At 42.7% G+C, this 21,526-nt stretch overlaps 1 protein-coding gene across 2 annotated transcripts; it reads right to left on the minus strand.

Moving 5' to 3' along the window:
• Positions 1 to 4,147: 4,147 nt before the first annotated feature.
• LOC124134119 (peptidyl-prolyl cis-trans isomerase-like) lies at positions 4,148 to 15,508 on the minus strand. 2 transcript variants are annotated; one of them, XM_048399788.1, is made up of 5 exons: positions 15,400 to 15,508; positions 14,535 to 14,812; positions 6,553 to 6,646; positions 6,051 to 6,235; positions 4,148 to 5,107 (listed from the first exon to the last, which is right to left on the minus strand). In XM_048399788.1, exons 2-5 carry the CDS (start codon positions 14,796 to 14,798, stop codon positions 4,910 to 4,912), a joined length of 741 nt encoding a protein of 246 aa, XP_048255745.1. In that variant the 5' UTR covers positions 14,799 to 14,812; positions 15,400 to 15,508; the 3' UTR covers positions 4,148 to 4,909. The 2 variants fall into 2 exon arrangements, with proteins under 2 accessions (XP_048255745.1, XP_048255740.1); XM_048399783.1 differs by having other exon boundaries at positions 15,310 to 15,459.
• Between the last annotated feature and the right edge of the window lie 6,018 nt (positions 15,509 to 21,526).

Below are 21,526 nucleotides of genomic sequence, written 5' to 3' on the forward strand. Positions count from 1 at the left end.
TTAATGTTTCACTTCATTACATATTGAGGGGTCACGGGTGGCCCAGTCGTCTAAGGCGCCGCGATTCGCTGTGCAGAGTTGCGTCCCTTGGACACGCAAGAAACCTATGATTGTGCGTTCGAATCCCGGTTCGCCCCGATTATGTTTCTAGGTTTGTCAGCACCTTACGCATGCTCGTGGGTTTCACCGAAGTGGTAAACTGCATCACTTCGGGCTTTCCGGCAGGCAGGGTAACAAGAAGTATAGTGCTTCCATATATGGAGGCGCACGGGTGGTCCTGTTGTCCAGGGCCACGCACTGCGCTGTGCGGAGTTCATTAGCTATGCAAGGATTTGCGAATAGTGGGTTCGAATCCAAGATTTGCAGTGATCTAAAGCGCCGCAACTAGCAGTGCAGGGTTGTGATCCATACGTTCACGATGCAACTTGTCCTGAGTATGAATCCCAAATTCCGATTATGACGTTGACTCACTATAAACCCCCGTTTGCGGGTTTCACTTATTTTTTTTTTAATTGATATTTTTTTTATTCCGTATCCCTGTTACATATATATCTCTGTAGCCAGGTGAACTTCAGAGCTAAACATGAGAAAACAAAAAACATGTAGAACTTCAAATCAAGATACAGGTTTTTTGGGGGAGTTTTTTTTTTAATACAAGACAACACAAAGACATACAATCACCATTCACACATATTAGATCAGGGTTAATTCATAACATTATAATGCAAAATGTTATAACAGCTTCTCTAATAAAGTGGTTATTAGTACATGTATGTGTTGTTATTCGAATAAATCATGATACATTGCCCATTTAGTCAAAAAACCTCATTAAAACCATTTTTACAAAAATGAATCACGTCTTTTCAATATAGTTTCTCATTTTTAAATCGTTCTTAAAATGTACAAAACATGGTAGGTCATTTTTTATGCAAGAAATATTTTATGAGATGATGAAGAGATCAAACACAGCCTCAATCATAACATCCTTTCTACAACCAAAAATGATTAATTCTAATGTAAGATTAAGGTTATGAATGTGATAACATCTTCCTGACAACCATGTCATAAACTGTGAACGAGGTCTTCAGGTGATACATACTGTTAAAATCATCAGTTTTCATTGACAACATCACATATCTGGGAAATACCTTTATGAAACCATGATTCTAAAAGAAATGTTTTCTTCTTTACTTTGATGTTAATATTATAAAAAATATGCTCAGACAAGAAATCTTGAAAAAAAATCACCTCTATTGGAAAGTCATAGAAGACATTGAAGCACTCCCTCCAGAAAGGGTTGTTCAGGGCCCACTTGCACAAAGCGATCTTAGTGCTAAGACTATCGTAAGCCTATGTTTAAGTATGGGAGTAACGATCATCTTAGCGCTAAGATCGCTTTGTGCAAGTGGACCCAGGTCCTTAAGTATTCTCTTGAGAAATCCACATCCATGTTGATTAAATTCCTTACATTTAGAGCAGCTGGCACTTAGAATACTTTTCCACTTTGGATCATGAAGAGCAAATTTTCTCATCCATGTTACCTTCAAAACTTATGTATTCAAATATATAAATCAAACCCAGTCCATCTTCCAGAAAGGGTCCAAATAATATTTCTCTTTTTATCCTGTCTGGTTTCTGATTCGACACAAAATTTAACATCTTGTTTAATTCTTTGAGAAAGGCTTCAGGAGGAGTTGGAAGAGTTAAAAACAGATAATTAAGTTTGGAAATTAATAATGACTTAATTAGGGCAATGTTTCCAATTTGGGTTAGAATTAGGTTTATCCATTGATTTATTATTTGTTTCAGTTCATAAAGTTTTGATTTCTGAAGTTCTGAACAAAATACCAAGAACTTTAAAAGTTGGGGGGTTCCAGTTGAAATCAATGTGTGGTAAATATCTAACATAACTGGTTTTCATGGAGCCAATCCATACCATTTGAGATTTGTCATAATTGTTTTTTAATACCAGCAAAAATATCCATGGTTTCAACAACAGCTTCAAGATATGAGTCACTTCCATCAAGAATAAAATCGGTGTCATCAGCATATTGAGAAATAAGATATTCAGTGTTATATTTATTAACACTTATACCCTTGATGTTATTATTACGCACCATATCAGCCAATATTTCTACACAAAGAAGAAATATGTCGGGACACAAGGGGTCACCTTGCCAACAGCCTCTGGAAACATCAAATGAAGATGAAGATTCATTAAGATACAGAATTTTATGTCAGTATAAAAAAATTCTATCCATCTTTTGAGTTTTTGTATGAAATACAAAGGAACAGAATCAAAATCCTTGACAAAATCTACCCTATATAGCTTTCCCGGTACACTGTGGGATCCTGTGAAAAGCAAAGTGTCATATATAATTTTAATATTGTTCCTAATGTACTAGTATCTGTTAGGCATAAAACCAGCACTCACTGGATTCACCAAAGTGGTAAACGTCTGAGACCTGCATCACTTCAGGCTTTCCTCCCGCTACAGGCTGACACGCTGTGATATTACTGAAATATCGTTTAAAGCGACGTTAAACCTAACTCACTCACTCTCTAATCAGTGCCGCATTTCTCTACATATAATAATTTATTCTCGCCCATGAAGAGATCACCCGTTTAATAACCTTGCAGGGGCAGGGGTGACCCAGTCGTCTTTAAAGAAGGCGCCGCGATTCGCTGTGCAGAGTTGCGTCCCTTGGGCACGCCAGGAACCTATGATTGTGGGTTCGAATCCCGGTTCGCCCCGATTATGTTTCTAGGTTTGTCAGCACCATACCCGTGTTCGTGGGTTTCACCGAAGTGGTAAACGTCTAAGACCTGCATCACTTCGGGCTTTCCTCACACATTAAGCTGACACGCCGTGATATAACTGGAATACTGATAAAAACGGCGTTAAACCCAACTTACTCACTCACTAATAACCTTGCAGCTGTATGACACAATGTGTAATAACAAAGCGAGTGCTTCTGTGCTGCGGGAACAGGTTTCACTAACAAAATATTGAAAACTTCCAACATCCCTGGGCTTATTCAACGACATTGCGTGTAGAGATGATAGATCACCGATGACCCAAGGCTTGGCTGACGTCACATGGCATTATTTCGCTGGTGGTTCTCGCAACAAAATTCTATAAATTACGTCATAGGATATTGTGACGTGATTGTTAATTTAGTGGTGCAGATATTATATGAGTGTTCATGTCATACTATGTATACGACACGAGTGTCTTAGTTACGGTATTTCCCGAGCGAATAACCTATTTATTATATAATCTTTTATTTGTGTAGTTGTCCACTAGAACATAGTACGACATGATATACTCATATAATATCCTCTATGTAATAGTATGGGAGTTACGATAACTTTAGCGATACGATAGCATTGTGGAACCGATCCCTAAATTCTAAAGGTGGGCCGTTGCATGGTATTAAATGAATACGTGTAAACTTTTGACGTGTTTGAATCATTATTCTGTTAAACTCAATTGGATTATGCTGTGGGTCGCGTTTATAGAGGATATTTCATATGTCGAGTGAAATATCATGTTTCTCTCATCTCTTGATGGGGGAAGGGGAGATATTTTCACGAGTGGCTCTGCCGTCACTCACGTGAGTAATGAGTGAGTATGGTTTTACGCCATATTTAGCAATATTCCAGCAATATCACGGCGGGGGACACCAGAAATGGGCTTCACACATTGTACCCATGTCGGGAATCGAACCCGGGTCTTTGGCGTGACGAGCGAACGCTGTAACCTATAGGGTACCCGACCGCCCCAGGAGCCACTCGTGAAAAGATCTCCTTTTCCCCCATCACGTGATTATAGAATACTGGTGAAATGTACATGAAAATCACTGATGACGCCAGGTGTTCACAAAAAGGGTTAGCATGTCAGGCACGACCGGTATCACCCCTCACACAACTTGCATAAAAAGTCAGTGTTTCTGGGCTGACGCCACACAGCAGTATTCCTGCCACACGACAATGGCCTGGAAACAATCGGGTCTAGACCAGACGATCCAGTGACAGTGGACCAGACGATCCAGTGACACTTCAGCGCGTTTACAGACTTTGTTGAAACTAATAACGACATGTTGACTGTGTGTTACGAGTACAAGCGCAACTAAATAACACCTGGGATATTTATAAAACTTTATTATTCGGGTACATGTACATATTATCAAAACATTCACTCCAGATACATATGACATTTTCCATGGAAACTCAAACCTATTTTACGTGGATACAACTAGACCCTATTTCCGACTCAATAGTGTAAGTTCAGCTTTCAGAGTAACATGGCCCGTTCTATAGACCGTAAGCTACACTATATTTCTAAATAAGAGCTCGTCTCCTTAAGAGAGACAAACAACAAGTATTAGCCTTGATGAGCGTAGATGAGCGTACATGTTAGATTGTGGACCGTGTACCACAATCCGACATGAGACCCATGTTTGAAACGCACACCTTCACACTGGACAATGGTAACACATTAGAATGAAACAGAGCAAGCGTGTGGACGCAGACACTTGGCGCCGCGTATTTTCAAATCAGAAATGAAGACTTTCGAGTGTCTATCTTCTTTGGCTCTCTCATTTGTGTTTCACGAAGCCGTACGGTTGTCGTAAATCCCATTCCATGATATATACAGTATGAAAGTTGCGATAATTGTAGTTTTCCGTGACAACTCGTGTCATTCCGGGACAAACCGAATGACATTTTTGTAGGATTCGGAAAGATGAGTGTGGAGACGAATGAGTCGAAGACCGATTTCATTCGTCACCTCTCGACCCTTTCCGTAACCTTGTTCCGGAATGACACGGGTGATTACGAATTGTCTTTTTGTTAAACGGCGCCAAACAGTTGTTACTATGGTGCCGGGTGTCTGTACTTGGGCTGCTTAGTGACTGTCTTCATCCTCTTCGTGCATCGGTGCGAAGTCTTCCTTGCGGAAGCTCTGTGAGTCCTTGTCGACCTGTTCCAGGGTGACCTCGTACTTGGAGCTTAGTCCCTCGACTCCGCAGTTCGCCACCATCACGGGCTTCTTGGGGTCACCAGTGTTGTAGCTCTTAATCTCGCCAATCTTTTCAATTATGTCCTGTTAAACCCCCAAAAACAAACATTACAGATTATGGTCATGTCAATACAAACCCTCTACTCAAATCAACAGCACAAGAAGCAATATACAGCTGACTGGAATCGCTTGGGCATTAAAAAAAATAATTGGTTCACCGAACCAATCGTGGAATGTTTTTTTCTTGTAATTACTAATGCACACCGTGAGTATTCTGAGCGAGAGCTCAAATATTCAGCCATCAACTATTTCCAAATGACAAAATACAGGAGTCTCATCGGGTTACAACTTTCACGACTTTAGAAGAAGATTAATTCAGAAGCATTTTAAAATCGGTTCCTATCCCCCACGAAAGAAGTGATTATTTTATTACTATAAAGTTCCATGGTTTGCGGCTGCAAATAATACCAAGGCCTGCTCTATCTGATGAAGAAGAGTCTCACAGATGTTTCAACATTTTTTAGTTTTGTTTTAAAGTAACTAAAGGTTGGTTGGTTTGTTGTTTAACGCCGCACTCAGCAATATTCCAGCTATATGACGACGGTCTGTAAATAATCGTGTCTGGACCAGACAATCCAGTGATTAATATCATGAGCATCGATCCACGCAATTGGGATACGATGACATGCATCAACCAAGTCAGCGAGCCTGACCTCCCGATCCTCCCGTCGCCTCTAACGACAAGCATAGTCGCCTTTTACGGCAAGCATGGGTTGCTGAAGACCTATTCTACCCCGGGTCTTCACGGGCCAGTAGGTAAAGGGTAAAGAGAGTGATCAAATCTGAATTCCACTACTGTTTCATCCTTTGAGCCGGTTCGTGAAGAAGTCGAACGGATAAGGATGGAAAGACGAAGCACGCTGTGCCATAACTTCCACTCACGGACCCGGGGAGCGCAGATGTAGATCATCTTATCATTTTAAAGACTTCACCGTAGCTTTAGATGCTTGTTGACAAGATTACTCACCATTCCTGCAATAACCTTGCCAAACACAACATGGTGGCCATCAAGCCATCTCGCCTTCTGTAATGTAATGAAGAACTGAGACTTGTTCGTGTCCTCTCCTGCATTGGCCATTGAAACCATCCCTGAGGAACTGTGGCTCATGATGAATTCCTCGTCACGGAATGTGTCACCATAGATACTTGTTCCTGCAACAATGAAACAGTATGAATAACTAAGCCATATAAACGTCAATGACGATACATCGACGAAACAGATTGCATTGGGCGTAAAAGGCAAAATAGCGGTGAAACTTATAAGAAAGGATCACTGAAAATCAGTGAGTGACGACATCAGGTATAAATATGGAAAGCACTAGGCGGAGGCGGTCCCGTGGTGAGGTGTTAAAATATTAACATATCGCCATTCAGGGCATTCTCATTTATATATATTTCATTGTTGGTTTTTTTTCGGATTATCGATTATTTTAAGCAAGGCTATATTCGTTTTCCATGAATGAACTTACCTCCAAGTCCCTGCTTGTGTTCTACGTCTCCCATCTGGACAACGAAGTCGGGGACAATACGGTGGATCCGTGTCCGGTTGTACGTCAGGAAATCCTACGGGCAGAGAAACACGTGTGTGAATGTGTGAGTATCCTACAGGTAGAGAAACACGTGTGTGAATGTGTGAGTATCCTACAAGTAGAGAAACACGTGTGTGAATGTGTGAGTATCCTACAGGTAGAGAAACACGTGTGTGAATGTGTGAGTATCCTACAGGTAGAGAAACACGTGTGTGAATGTGTGAGTATCCTACAGGTAGAGAAACACGTGTGTGAATGTGTGAGTATCATACAGGTAGAGAAACAGGTGTGTGAATGTGTGAGTATCCTACAGGTAGAGAAACACGTGTGTGAATGTGTGAGTATCCTACAGGCAGAGAAACACGTGTGTGAATGTGTGAGTATCATAAAGGTAGAGAAACACGTGTGTGAATGTGTGAGTATCATACAGGTAGAGAAACACGTGTGTGAATGTGTGAGTAACCTACAGGTAGAGAAACGGGTGTGTGAATGTGTGAGTATCATACAGGTAGAGAAACAGGTGTGTGAATGTGTGAGTATCCTACAGGTAGAGAAACACGTGTGTGAATGTGTGAGTATCCTACAGGTAGAGAAACACGTGTGTGAATGTGTGAGTATCCTACAGGTAGAGAAACAGGTGTGTGAATGTGTGAGTATCCTACAGGTAGAGAAACACGTGTGTGAATGTGTGAGTATCCTACAGGTAGAGAAACAGGTGTGTGAATGTGTGAGTATCCTACAGGTAGAGAAACACGTGTGTGAATGTGTGAGTATCCTACAGGTAGAGAAACAGGTGTGTGAATGTGTGAGTATCCTACAGGTAGAGAAACACGTGTGTGAATGTGTGAGTATCCTACAGGTAGAGAAACAGGTGTGTGAATGTGTGAGTATCCTACAGGTAGAGAAACACGTGTGTGAATGTGTGAGTATCCTACAGGTAGAGAAACAGGTGTGTGAATGTGTGAGTATCCTACAGGTAGAGAAACACGTGTGTGAATGTGTGAGTAACCTACAGGTAGAGAAACACGTGTGTGAATGTGTGAGTATCCTACAGGTAGAGAAACAGGTGTGTGAATGTGTGAGTATCCTACAGGCAGAGAAACACGTGTGTGAATGTGTGAGTATCCTACAGGCAGAGAAACACGTGTGTGAATGTGTGAGTATCCTACAGGCAGAGAAACACGTGTGTGAATGTGTGAGTATCCTACAGGTAGAGAAACACGTGTGTGAATGTGTGAGTATCCTACAGGTAGAGAAACACGTGTGTGAATGTGTGAGTATCCTACAGGTAGAGAAACACGTGTGTGAATGTGTGAGTATCCTACAGGTAGAGAAACACGTGTGTGAATGTGTGAGTATCCTACAGGTAGAGAAACACGTGTGTGAATGTGTGAGTATCCTACAGGTAGAGAAACACGTGTGTGAATGTGTGAGTATCCTACAGGTAGAGAAACACGTGTGTGAATGTGTGAGTATCCTACAGGTAGAGAAACAGGTGTGTGAATGTGTGAGTATCATACAGGTAGAGAAACACGTGTGTGAATGTGTGAGTATCCTACAGGTAGAGAAACACGTGTGTGAATGTGTGAGTATCCTACAGGTAGAGAAACACGTGTGTGAATGTGTGAGTATCCTACAGGTAGAGAAACACGTGTGTGAATGTGTGAGTATCCTACAGGTAGAGAAACACGTGTGTGAATGTGTGAGTATCCTACAGATAGAGAAACAGGTGTGTGAATGTGTGAGTATCCTACAGGTAGAGAAACACGTGTGTGAATGTGTGAGTATCCTACAGGTAGAATGTGAATGTGTGGGCATGAACTAGACGGTGGGGTAAGTGTTTGAGCATGGACTAGACGGTGTAGTGAGTGTGTGCGCATGAACTAGACGGTTGGGTGAGTGTGTGAGCATGAACTAGATGGCGTAGTGAGTGTGTGGGCTTGAACTAGACGGTGTAGTGAGTGTGTGAGTATGAACTAGACAGTGTAGTGAGTGTGGGCATGAACTAGACGGTGTAGTGAGTGTGTGAGCATGAACTAGATGGTGTAGTGAGTGTGTGAGCATGAACTAGACGGTGAAGTGAGTGTGTGAGCATGGACTAGACGGTGTAGTGAGTGTGTGAGCATGAACTAGACAGTGTAGTGAGTGTGTGAGCATGAACTAGACGGTGAAGTGAGTGTGTGAGCATGGACTAGACGGTGTAGTGAGTGTGTGAGCATGAACTAGACAGTGTAGTGAGTGTGTGAGCATGGACTAGACGGTGTAGTGAGTGTGTGAGCATGAACTAGACGGTGTAGTGAGTGTGTGAGCATGGACTAGATGGTGGGGTGAGTATGTGAGCATGGACTAGACGGTGTAGTGAGTGTGTGAGCATGGACTAGATGGTGGGGTGAGTGTGTGAGCATGAACTAGACGGTGTAGTGAGTGTGTGGGCATGAACTAGACGGTGTAGTAAGTGTGTGAGCATGAACTAGACGGTGAAGTGAGTGTGTGAGCATGAACTTGACGGTGTAGTGAGTGTGTGAGCATGAACTAGACGGTGTAGTGAGTGTGGGCATTGACTAGACGCTGTATTGAGTGTGTGGGCATGAACTAGATGGTGGGGTGAGTGTGTGAGCATGAACTAGATGGCGAGGTGAGTGTGTGAGCATGGACTAGACGGTGTAGTGAGTGTGTGGGCATGGACTAGTCGGTGAGGTGAGTGTGTGAGCATGGACTAGACGGTGTAGTGAGTTTGTGGGCATGAACTAGATGGTGGGGTGAGTGTGTGAGCATGAACTAGACGGTTGGGTGAGTGTGTGGGCATGGACTAGATGGTGGGGTGAGTGTGTGAGCATGAACTAGACGTTTGGGTGAGTGTGCGAGCATTAACTAGATGGCGTGGTGAGTGTGTGGGCATGAACTAGACGGTTGGGTGAGTGTGCGAGCATTAACTAGATGGCGTGGTGAGTGTGTGAGCATGAACTAGATGGCGTGGTGAGTGTGTGAGCATGAACTAGATGGCGTGGTGAGTGTGTGATCATGAACTAGACGGTTGGGTGAGTGTGCGAGCATTAACTAGATGGCGTGGTGAGTGTGTGAGCATGAACTAGATGGCGTGGTGGGTGTGTGAGCATGAACTAGATGGCGTGTTGAGTGTGTGTGCATGAACTAGATGGCGTGTTGAGTGTGTGGGCATGAACTAGATGGTTGGGTGAGTATGTGAGCATGGACTAGACGGTGTAGTGAGTGTGTGAGCATGAACTAGACGGTGTAGTGAGTGTGTGAGCATGGACTAGACGGTGAAGTGAGTGTGTGAGCATGAACTAGACGGTGAAGTGAGTGTGTGAGCATGAACTAGACGGTGAAGTGAGTGTGTGAGCATGAACTAGACGGTGAAGTGAGTGTGTGAGCATGAACTAGACGGTGAAGTGAGTGTGTGAGCATGGACTAGACGGTGAAGTGAGTGTGTGAGCATGAACTAGACGGTGTAGTGAGTGTGTGAGCATGGACTAGACGGTGAAGTGAGTGTGTGAGCATGAACTAGACGGTGAAGTGAGTGTGTGAGCATGAACTAGACGGTGAAGTGAGTGTGTGAGCATGGACTAGACGGTGAAGTGAGTGTGTGAGCATGGACTAGACGATGTAGTGAGTGTGTGAGCATGAACTAGACGGTGTAGTGAGTGTGTGAGCATGAACTAGACGGTGTAGTGAGTGTGTGGGCATGAACTAGACGGTGAAGTGAGTGTGTGAGCATGGACTAGACGGTGAAGTGAGTGTGTGAGCATGGACTAGACGGTGTAGTGAGTGTGTGAGCATGGACTAGACGATGTAGTGAGTGTGTGAGCATGGACTAGACGATGTAGTGAGTGTGTGAGCATGGACTAGATGGTGGGGTGAGTATGTGAGCATGGACTAGACGGTGTAGTGAGTGTGTGGGCATGGACTAGACGATGAAGTGAGTGTGTGAGCATGGACTAGACGGTGTAGTGAGTGTGTGAGCATGGACTAGACGATGTAGTGAGTGTGTGAGCATGGACTAGATGGTGGGGTGAGTATGTGAGCATGGACTAGACGGTGAAGTGAGTGTGTGAGCATGGACTAGACGATGTAGTGAGTGTGTGAGCATGGACTAGACGGTGAAGTGAGTGTGTGAGCATGGACTAGACGGTGTAGTGAGTGTGTGGGCATGAACTAGACGATGTAGTGAGTGTGTGAGCATGGACTAGACGATGTAGTGAGTGTGTGAGCATGAACTAGACGGTGTAGTGAGTGTGTGGGCATGAACTAGACGGTGTAGTAAGTGTGTGAGCATGGACTAGACGGTGAAGTGAGTGTGTGAGCATGGACTAGACGGTGAAGTGAGTGTGTGAGCATGAACTTGACGGTGTAGTAAGTGTGTGAGCATGGACTAGACGGTGAAGTGAGTATGTGAGCATGAACTAGATGGCGAGGTGAGTGTGTGAGCATGGACTAGACGGTGTAGTGAGTGTGTGAGCATGGACTAGACGATGTAGTGAGTGTGTGGGCATGAACTAGACGGTGAAGTTAGTGTGTGAGCATGGACTAGACGGTGAAGTGAGTGTGTGAGCATGGACTAGACGATGTAGTGAGTGTGTGGGCATGAACTAGACGGTGAAGTGAGTGTGTGAGCATGAACTAGACGGTGAAGTGAGTGTGTGAGCATGGACTAGACGATGTAGTGAGTGTGTGGGCATGGACTAGACGATGTAGTGAGTGTGTGGGCATGAACTAGACGGTGAAGTGAGTGTGTGAGCATGGACTAGACGGTGAAGTGAGTGTGTGAGCATGGACTAGACGGTGAAGTGAGTGTGTGGGCATGAACTAGACGGTGAAGTGAGTGTGTGAGCATGGACTAGACGATGTAGTGAGTGTGTGAGCATGAACTAGACGGTGAAGTGAGTGTGTGGGCATGAACTAGACGGTGTAGTGAGTGTGTGAGCATGGACTAGACGGTGAAGTGAGTGTGTGAGCATGGACTAGACGGTGTAGTAAGTGTGTGAGCATGAACTAGACGGTGAAGTGAGTGTGTGAGCATGGACTAGACGCTGTATTGAGTGTGTGGGCATGAACTAGATGGCGAGGTGAGTGTGTGAGCATGGACTTGACGGTGTAGTGAGTGTGTGAGCATGGAGTAGACGGTGTAGTGAGTGTGGGCATTGACTAGACGGTGTAGTGAGTGTGTGGGCATGGACTAGTCGGTGGGGTGAGTGTGTGAGCATGAACTAGACGGTGTAGTGAGTTTGTGGGCATGAACTAGATGGTGGGGTGAGTGTGTGAGCATGAACTAGACGGTTGGGTGAGTGTGTGGGCATGGACTAGATGGTGGGGTGAGTGTGTGAGCATGAACTAGACGTTTGGGTGAGTGTGCGAGCATTAACTAGATGGCGTGGTGAGTGTGTGGGCATGAACTAGACGGTTGGGTGAGTGTGCGAGCATTAACTAGATGGCGTGGTGAGTGTGTGAGCATGAACTAGATGGCGTGGTGAGTGTGTGAGCATGAACTAGATGGCGTGGTGAGTGTGTGAGCATGAACTAGACGGTTGGGTGAGTGTGCGAGCATTAACTAGATGGCGTGGTGAGTGTGTGTGCATGAACTAGATGGCGTGGTGGGTGTGTGAGCATGAACTAGATGGCGTGTTGAGTGTGTGTGCATGAACTAGATGGCGTGTTGAGTGTGTGGGCATGAACTAGATGGTTGGGTGAGTATGTGAGCATGGACTAGACGGTGGGGTAAGTATGTGAGCATGAACTACATGGCGTGATGGGTGTGTGAGCATGAACTAGACGGTTGGGTGAGTGTGTGGGCATGAACTAGATGGCGTGGTGAGTGTGTGGGCATAAACTAGACGGTGTAGTGAGTGTTAGAGCATGAACTAGATGGTTGGGTGAGTATGTGAGCATGAACTAGATGGCGTTGTGAGTATGTGAGCATGAACTAGATGGCGTGGTGAGTGTGTGAGCATGAACTAGACGGTTTGGGTGATTGTGTGAGCATGAACTAGATGGCGTTGTGAGTGTGTGGGCATGAATTAGACGGTGTAGTGAGTATGTGAGCATGAACTAGATGGTTGGTCGAGTGTGTGAGCATGATCTAGACGGTTTGGGTGAGTGTGTGTGATTGTGCTAGAGGTACAGAAACACATATTAATGGGTGAGCATTACACCGTTTAACAATTTAACATCCAAATCACGGCGGGGGCTCCAACAATTTGCTTCGTTAACTGTTCCGATGCGGGCATTCGACCACGGGTCTTCGGTGCTACCGGCCAACGAGTTGACCACAAGACTACCCCGCATACCCATACAGAGATAAACAGTATTAATCAAACATTCAAACGTCGTCAGTTCTTAATCTGAACCATGTTATATATACACTGTTATTCAACTTTGTAAAGTGAAAAATATATTAAGATATGTTTTATCCATTTCGCGTTTACACAAAAATCCCCCAAATACACATGTTAACGCCGTAGCGAGTTGGCAACATGTGGCCGCTGAAACTAATACACGAAAAACGATTCCACGGGAAAGACGGTTCAATATACGTAACTGATCCAGGAGAAGTTAGGTCAATATTACCAGACGAAACACGTGATGTTATACATGGGACGAAGCAGTGCTTTGTCGTAGCATAGTTTCAAAATGTTCCATCAAGTTTTCATTGGCATATTTCCTCTTAAATTGACATGATTAATAAAAGTACTCATTTTGGTTGGTAGTGTCGTAGAGTGCCAACGTGTAAGATAGCATACGTGTATCCACGAGGCACGCGGTGAACGTGGCATGCATTCAGAGTGATCGATGCTGACTTTTGAAACTTCACATCTGTGACTCGAACCATTGATTCCACGACAATGGAAGCCGGCCGGCATTATGGAATGTCTTTCTTGAATGGTGTATTTGACTAGTGAAATTTATCGAATAAAGGAAACGACGTGCATCAGTACAACAGGATATGAATATATCACGATTATTGTGACGAATATGAGACTAAGAAATCTTATCATTTACATCCAAATTGATTTTGTTCGTGTTTTAATTTTATATTATAACTCTTAAATATATTCTCGAGAGAAAAATAAGAATTTTTATCGAGTTTGCATGTAGTGAATGTATACCTATTCTCAGCGTTCTGTAATATCACCATAATACATTTCTTTCAAATGAATAAAAATAAATTGACACAAACACCGCAAGGGGTAAGATATGAAATTGTAAAATGATGAATATGACATATAAGTCATATAAACATACACTGGTGTACCGTATTGGATACTTCTTTGATTATTTGCAATTTAACTAATGTCGATCGTTCTATAACATAAAGGCGTATGACATGAGAATTATACACCCTGCTTTGTTTAATATCTATTATTAATTCAACCATTCGAACATTCGGGCTAATCCATCGTAAGTAATATATTTATCCATTTCTACAATGTTTCCATATCGTATTTTGTCACAGAAAGATGTGAAATATGAACGATAATTTTCACATTATTTCATATATATTATTTAATCAGCTGTTTGACCATTCGAATCCAATCGATCGTTAGTAGCATATATTTTCATTTCTACAATGTATTCTCTAGTATATTGTTCCACAGAAAGATGTGAAATATGAATGATAATTCTTACATTATTTCATATCTATTGTTTAATCAGCTGTTCGAACATTTGTATCTAATCGATCGTTAGTAATATATGTATCCATTTCTACAATTTATTCAATACTTTATTATTTCACAGAATAGACGTGAAAATATTAATAATATACCCTACATTGTGTCATGTCTAGTATTAATTAACTGTTCGAACATTCATAACTACTCGATCATTACATAATACATCTATTCATTTGTAAAATGAATTCATTAGCATAATTATTTCACAGACTTTAATAGGAGAGCTTTCCTTACTTTGCCTCGCCTGTACCCTTTAGCCAGGGATACGAAGTTGAGAACTGTCATGGGAGCAAGTTCCCCAAATACGGCGACAACGAAACGTCCCTCCAGTTGCTCCGTCCCCTCGTTGTTATGAATTACCATGTCGAAGTAGACGTGCTCGGTGACGACGACTTCTTTTGGTCTCACGCCCTTCAGCCTGCCCACTTTATGTCGTGCGGCCTGGGACAAGGCGAATATAGTCACCACTACCGCCACGAACAGATGGACTTTCAACATGGTTGGCACTCGATCTGAAATTAAGACCAATTTTGTGTTTGGAAATTTGTGTCCATGCTTTACATATATACATGCTATGAATTGAGTTCATATGAAGTGATTATACGTTTAAAATGAGATTTACCTGTACTTTTATTAAGTAATAGCAGCGGGAGCAACGTTATTGGGATCTTTGAGAGCACAAACTATATCTATTTGGTACATTAAGCAAACACTGGTGTCACTCTCTAACTGAAGTGAATTTTGTTTATTTAGAATCGGAATAATACATTCATTAAACTTACTAAATAATTATCATGGAAACAAACACGAAATAATATCCAATGTGGTGCTCTATGACAAAAAAAATACAAAAATCAGAAATGTGAAGTGTAGTGAAATAGGATTTAGCGTCGCGTTCCAAGTTATTGTACTTATACAGGGAATAAAATCAGAAAGGATTTCCAACGAGGATATGCAAACATGTAGTTCTATGTATAGATAAACTTATAATGTGTAAAATAATACTTACATCAGCGCTTTGTGATAATCTCGCTTGGTACAAGGTGAGATATATATGAACAAGCTACATAAACTGATAATATTATAATCTTATACTCACAGTGAAGGTATAGACGTTGGTGACACGGAACCCCTCATTGACGTCGATACCGACATTCTACAAACCAGCCAATCAAATTACGCGTAACTGTGGCAGCGACGTTTCTCCACGTGGCTGAGTGGGCGTGGCTAGTTGGCGGGCCGCTGTTTCGATGTGTCCCCGAGAAAGACAAACAGACGTGTACTATGCCATAAATATGTATTTCTCCAGCACATGTCGCACAAGTCCAATGTCGATCTGTAGGAATCGATAATGTATGGTCCTCACCGTTATACAACGTGTAATTATTTGACACCTATGCAAACAGCTGCATTGATTACAAAGAAAGAATTAATGCAAAGTATCAAAGTTAAAGGGGCACTGATCTAAAGTAATTCCCCGGGACTGGTTGTTGCCTTTGTTATTGTTTTTTCCCGTGAGTACCCGGATGATATAGCAGAAATCTAGACTAGTTCGCGATCTGTGCTGCGCAATTCGTAAGTGCATTTGTCACTTTTATTGATAGTATATGGGCGTACGGTCACATTGATCAACAAAATGAAATACAGTTTTGGAAATAATAAGAAAATGTAGGTATCTATGTGGGTAGCATCGGTAATGGTGACGAAGTTTTGATAAGTCACTAGCTTGGTAATTGTGCGATTTTTCGTTTACACTATTTTGACTTGCAACACGAAGTGAATATTTCTCCTGAGCATTGCTTATTTTATCTTGTTTATATCTTTACAGTCAAAAAGTGCAATTTTCTCACTTAGGAAATTTATTAAACGCCTAAATATTCAGTTATTTTACAAACTGACTGAACTACATGACGACCGCCTCCGTGTTGTAGTGGTAGAACGTGCGCCCGGAAAGTGGCCCGGGCTTTGAGCCCCGACCACGTCATACCAAAAGACATTAAAAGATGGTACTTATTACCCTGTCTGGCGCTCGGCATTAAGGGGCTAAAACAAGGACTGGTCGGTACGGAGTCAGTATACTGTGTCTGAGTGGGGTATTCATGTTAAACTGCGGCATGGTATCTCAGTGGGCTAGCACTATAAATCGGCATCAGGCCGGACTAGTACAAGCAGCAACACACACACGTGCAAGCACGTCTCTGTTTAAGTGCAATAATTTTGGACGCGTCGTTAAACGCCATTTCCCCTCACCTTTATTGAAACCTACCGCCGAATGTATTGGGTGATGTTATCGCGGCAAGTACTACTATGAATGTTGTACATTGATCACATTGATCAAGTAGCGCTGTTTAATGTAGTGTTTGTAGTGCACGGGTTACAGCATAATATTCAGCGCTGTCAATAAATCTTAATATACAAATTGACGTCCCAAAATTTTTGGGAAATGGAGTTTGAAGTCTATAAACTAACACGTTTTAAACAGTTTGTAAATGCAAACATAAAATCAGATTGTTACAACTGCTTAGTCACACAAAACACTCCACATTCTTCATCATGCGACCGCCTCCGTGGTCTAGTGGTAGAGCGTCCGCCCGGAGAGAGGAAGGTCCGGGGTTCGATCCCGACCACGTCATACCAAAAGACGTTAAAAGATGGTACTTGTTGTTACCCTGTCTGGCGCTCGGCATTAAGGGGCTAGAACAAGGACTGGTCGGCTCGGAGTCAGTATACTGTGTCTGATTGGGGTATTCATGTTAAACTGCGGCATGGTATCTCAGTGGGCTAGCACTATAAATCGGCATCAGTCCGGACTAGTACAAGCAGCCACACAAACACACACACGTACATGCACGTCGCTATATAAGTGCAATAATCTTGGACGCGACGTTAAAGACCATTTCACCTAACCTTCTTCATCATGCATCATTGCCACACACGGTAAGAATTAAAACTCGATTAGATAACGTTGGACTTAAACGATTCTGTGTTGATTCATGTATTTATACTCTGCAGTGACTGGAGCGTCCAGCAATACAGGCTCAACAACCATGTACATATAACATACCAAGTTCTAACTGTGGAGGGAGGCACGAGTTGCGACCCTTGGGCACGCCAGAAACCTATGATTGTGGGTTCGAATCCCGGTTCGCCCCACTTATGTTTCTAGGTTTGTCAGCACCATACTCGTGCTCGTGGGTTTCACCGAAGTGGTAAATGTCTGAGACCTGCATCACATTAAACTGACACGCCGTGATATAACTGGAATACTGTTAAAAGCGGCGTTAAACCCAACTCACTCACTCTAACTGTGAGTGAGTGAGTATGGTTTTACACCGCTTTTAGCAATATTCCAGCAATATCAGGGCGGGGACACGAGAAATAGGCTTCAGTCATTGTACTCAAGTGGGGATTCGAACCCGGGTCTTCGGCGTGACGAACGCACGCTTGAACCACAAGGCTACCCCACCGCCCTCTAACTGTTGAGACGCACAGAGATGAAGGATAGGTATAGTGTATATTACCTCTGAAGGTGGTAACGATGTTCACTATCCTTTAAGACCTAAAGCCTTTCTCAAGAAAACAATGTGGGTATACCGAACAAATACCATGCATAGGTTTTCAAATCTATTTGAATTGAATAAATTGTTATCTTTAAACACAACTAAAGGCGAGAAAAATATACCATGCTTCATTGCTCTGTTACTGAGCAAGACTTGTTAAAATGATTATTGTAGCTTTATCATTTTGAACTTTGTTAGAAGCTGTAGGAATAGGAATACGTGACACTTCTTTATCAATAAAATTCACTTGATGAAAGGACAAGAAACACGACACTTCTTTATCAATAAAATTCACTTGATGAAAGGACAAGAAACACGGCGCAGTTTTCAGGTGGTGCTCTGTGACGAAAAACGTACAAACTCAGAAGGTGGAGTGTAGTGAAATGGGGTTTACCGTCGCGTCAAAAATTATTGTACTTATACATTCTCTGAAACGTTGTTACAAAGAATAAAGAAGGTGGTATCCATAAAAAGTGCCACGCATTCATTATCATCTTGGCGTTTATTTGGATTAGGTTTGGGTTTTTAAAAAATATTTTCTCATGTACCACCGTCACCCACAGGGGTACAACGTGTCAATCCCATTATTGATGGCTCACACCGTGAAGATCCGGGGTAAAATACGTCTTGGGCAACCCATGCTTGCCGTAAAAGGCGACTATGCTTGTCGTAAGAGGCGACGAACGGGATCGGGTGGTCAGGCTCGCTGACTTGGTTAATGCATGTCATCGTATCCCAATTGCGTAAATCGATGCTCATGATGTCACTGGATTGTCTGGTCCAGACTCGATTATTTAAAGACCGCCGTCATATAGCTGGAATATTGCTGAGTGCGGCGTTGAACCACAAACAAACAAATAAATATTGATGGCCCACGCCGCGATGTGGCTGGAATAGCGTTGAAAGCGGCGTCAATAGATTCACTCACTCACTCATGTACCAACATGATGTGTAAAGTATCCGAACCTTTACTCAATGGTACAGCGGACAATGGAGATTTAATTCTGACTTTCTTTTAGTTTGGTTTGACTTCTCCTTGTCCATGTCTCGCCACATGCAGCTGAACAAATACTCGGGGGTTGAAAATAGCGACAGATTGATAAACAATGGAAGCTACGATATTGAATCGGCTGCCACTGTTGCGCTCAGTGACATGTGCAGGGATTAGAGGCCGGTCGGTTATTATATAGGGTGGGTCGGCTGAAAACCAAGGATGTGTGAGTGAACGAATACAATGCAGCCCTACTAAGATGAATGGTTTTTTTGCGAGCCTGTCCAAACTGATTGTCCTTTCCTTCACGACCCTGCCAAAAGAGACACTTGCCCAAATGGATTATCGTGAAAATTAACAATACTTTAACCGAAACTGACCGTCCAATTGTTCCAGCCCGTCTCCTAATTTGTGACATGTTTTCCAGCGACTCACTCTTGAACCTGTGTGTTTTTTTGGTGACCTGCCGTGCTGCTCTTCTAGCCTCCCTCTGGGGCGGTGTGGTAGCCTAGTGGTTAAAGCGTTCACTCGGCACGCCGAAGACCCGGGTTCGATTCCCGACATGGGTACAATGTGTGAAGCCCATTTCTGGTGTCCCCCGCCGTGATATTGCTGGAATATTGCTAAAAGCGGCGACGCGTAATACCATACTCACTCACTCTAGCCTCTCTTCCTGACTTTGCGTGAAACAATACTCACCCACTCCTTATCTTTTACATTACAAATAGCAGCGAGGTTGGTTTAAGGAAAAAAAGCCGGAAGTGATGCATGTCATACGTTTACTACTTTGGTGAAACACGAGGACAGATAAATGCTGATACCAAGGAATGAGTTATAGGCTAAGGGACGCAACTCTGCACAGCGAATTGCGTCGAAACGACATGACAACCCGTGCCTCCTGCAAATGCAGGTGATCGAGGGCTATACTTATCGTTAAATTCAATACTATCTAACGGTATTTCAGCTTCTTCAACCTTGATATCGGAATCATCATATTCGGAGACATTGTCTTCTTTCTTCTTCTTGCAATCGGCCACATCTCACACAATCTTACGAGTAGGAACCAATCTAAATTATTAGATTGTGCCCACCCCGTCTCCCCTGAATCCCGAATACCAACTAATGTGTCACTCTGAGTTTCATTTGCCCACCATGAGTCCCGAACACAAATCTCAAACCACATGTCGGAATTCAGTGTACAAAGGCAGAATGTCAATCCAAGACGAAAACCTGTAGAACGCTTCCTACGCTATAACATGGCGCGATTAGAAGTTAAATTACTGAAAAAATATATAGAACAACTAAAAATATATCAATAATATTTTCACCCGCACCGTTCTTTCAAATGTTGAATCTGCGAACGAAATACGATTTTTTTGGCATCCAGCAGTCTCGAATACCCCCTAAACAAACCCCCATTCCCACATACCTAAAGGGGGTTGGCAGCCTCATATTACAAATATTAAGTCATTGTTTGAACCGTTTTCGAATCCCGGTTCGTCACGATTATGTTGTCAGCACCATATAGCCGCGCTCGTTGGTTTCACCAAAGTGGTGAACGTCTATGACTTGCATCACTTCGGGCTTTCCTCCCACGTCAAGCTGACACGCCGTGATATGAGTAGAATACTATTCAAAGTGACGTTAAACCAAACTCACTCACTTACTCATTACTCTTGTGTACGGTTCCGTTTGGTTAACTTGGTTTGTGTTGTGATTACTTCCGGTTTAGATTTGAAGTATGTTTAGAAATTCTTTTACAATGTCCATCTATAACATCGTGAATATATCATGCAAACGTATCATTTTTTAGGAAAATAATTGCAAACTACAGTCCAACCTGTTGATTTCCTATGTATCCAGAAGCAAAGCACATAGAGGGTTGTAAAATCTCTGTCGGAAGTTAAATGAAACTGTCAAAGCAATAAACCATGCAGAACCATAAACCGGTATTAATCATACATTACATACAGTGAACTACTTGAAACAATACTGTGCTCAACTAGCCCCAGCAAGCACCATACATGTGATTATGAAGACAACTAATTACAAATGTCTCATATCAAACCCGTTGTTTTACATGTGTTGTTTATTGAACAAAGCCATACTTTATAGAAGCCTGATATTAAATCGTGTTGAACAATAGGTTGCAATAGCAGTGTGAAGGGAGAACGATTACATGCTTAACCTGAATTCCTCGCGGGAACCATTCTCGCTGGCTGCCGGAATAGCATTGCGCGATTGAGCTATTCGGGTAAGGGAGATAATCACTCATTCTCAGTGAATAAGAAACGATGTACAGCATTGCAAGGTCAGTGCGTGATAAAGCTCTATACTACGCCTATAGCTAAAGGAAATAATCGCTCAATGCGCAATAGTTTATTCTTACAAAATATAAACCGGTGTACTTTTGCGAAAGGAGATATATTTCCCCTAAACCTGTTTACCTCTTTTTAAAAAAAAATGAACAAATTGCATGGATTATCTACATAACGAAACATGACAGAATGTGACAGGCGATGGGTTAAAACTTGTCCGAATTAAGTTACTCTCATTTCCTTTTAAAAACTCCAATTTTCTTAGAGAAACCAAAAAGGCGCCCTCATTCAGTCAAAATTAAATAAACCCTTATACTTCCCCGCTTTCAGGGCGGGGAAAAATAAAGCAGTTGTTCG

This window comes from Haliotis rufescens, unplaced genomic scaffold (assembly GCF_023055435.1).
Source record: "Haliotis rufescens isolate VD_foot unplaced genomic scaffold, xgHalRufe1.0.p SCAF_1, whole genome shotgun sequence".
NCBI classification, from domain to species: Eukaryota; Metazoa; Mollusca; class Gastropoda; order Lepetellida; family Haliotidae; genus Haliotis; species Haliotis rufescens.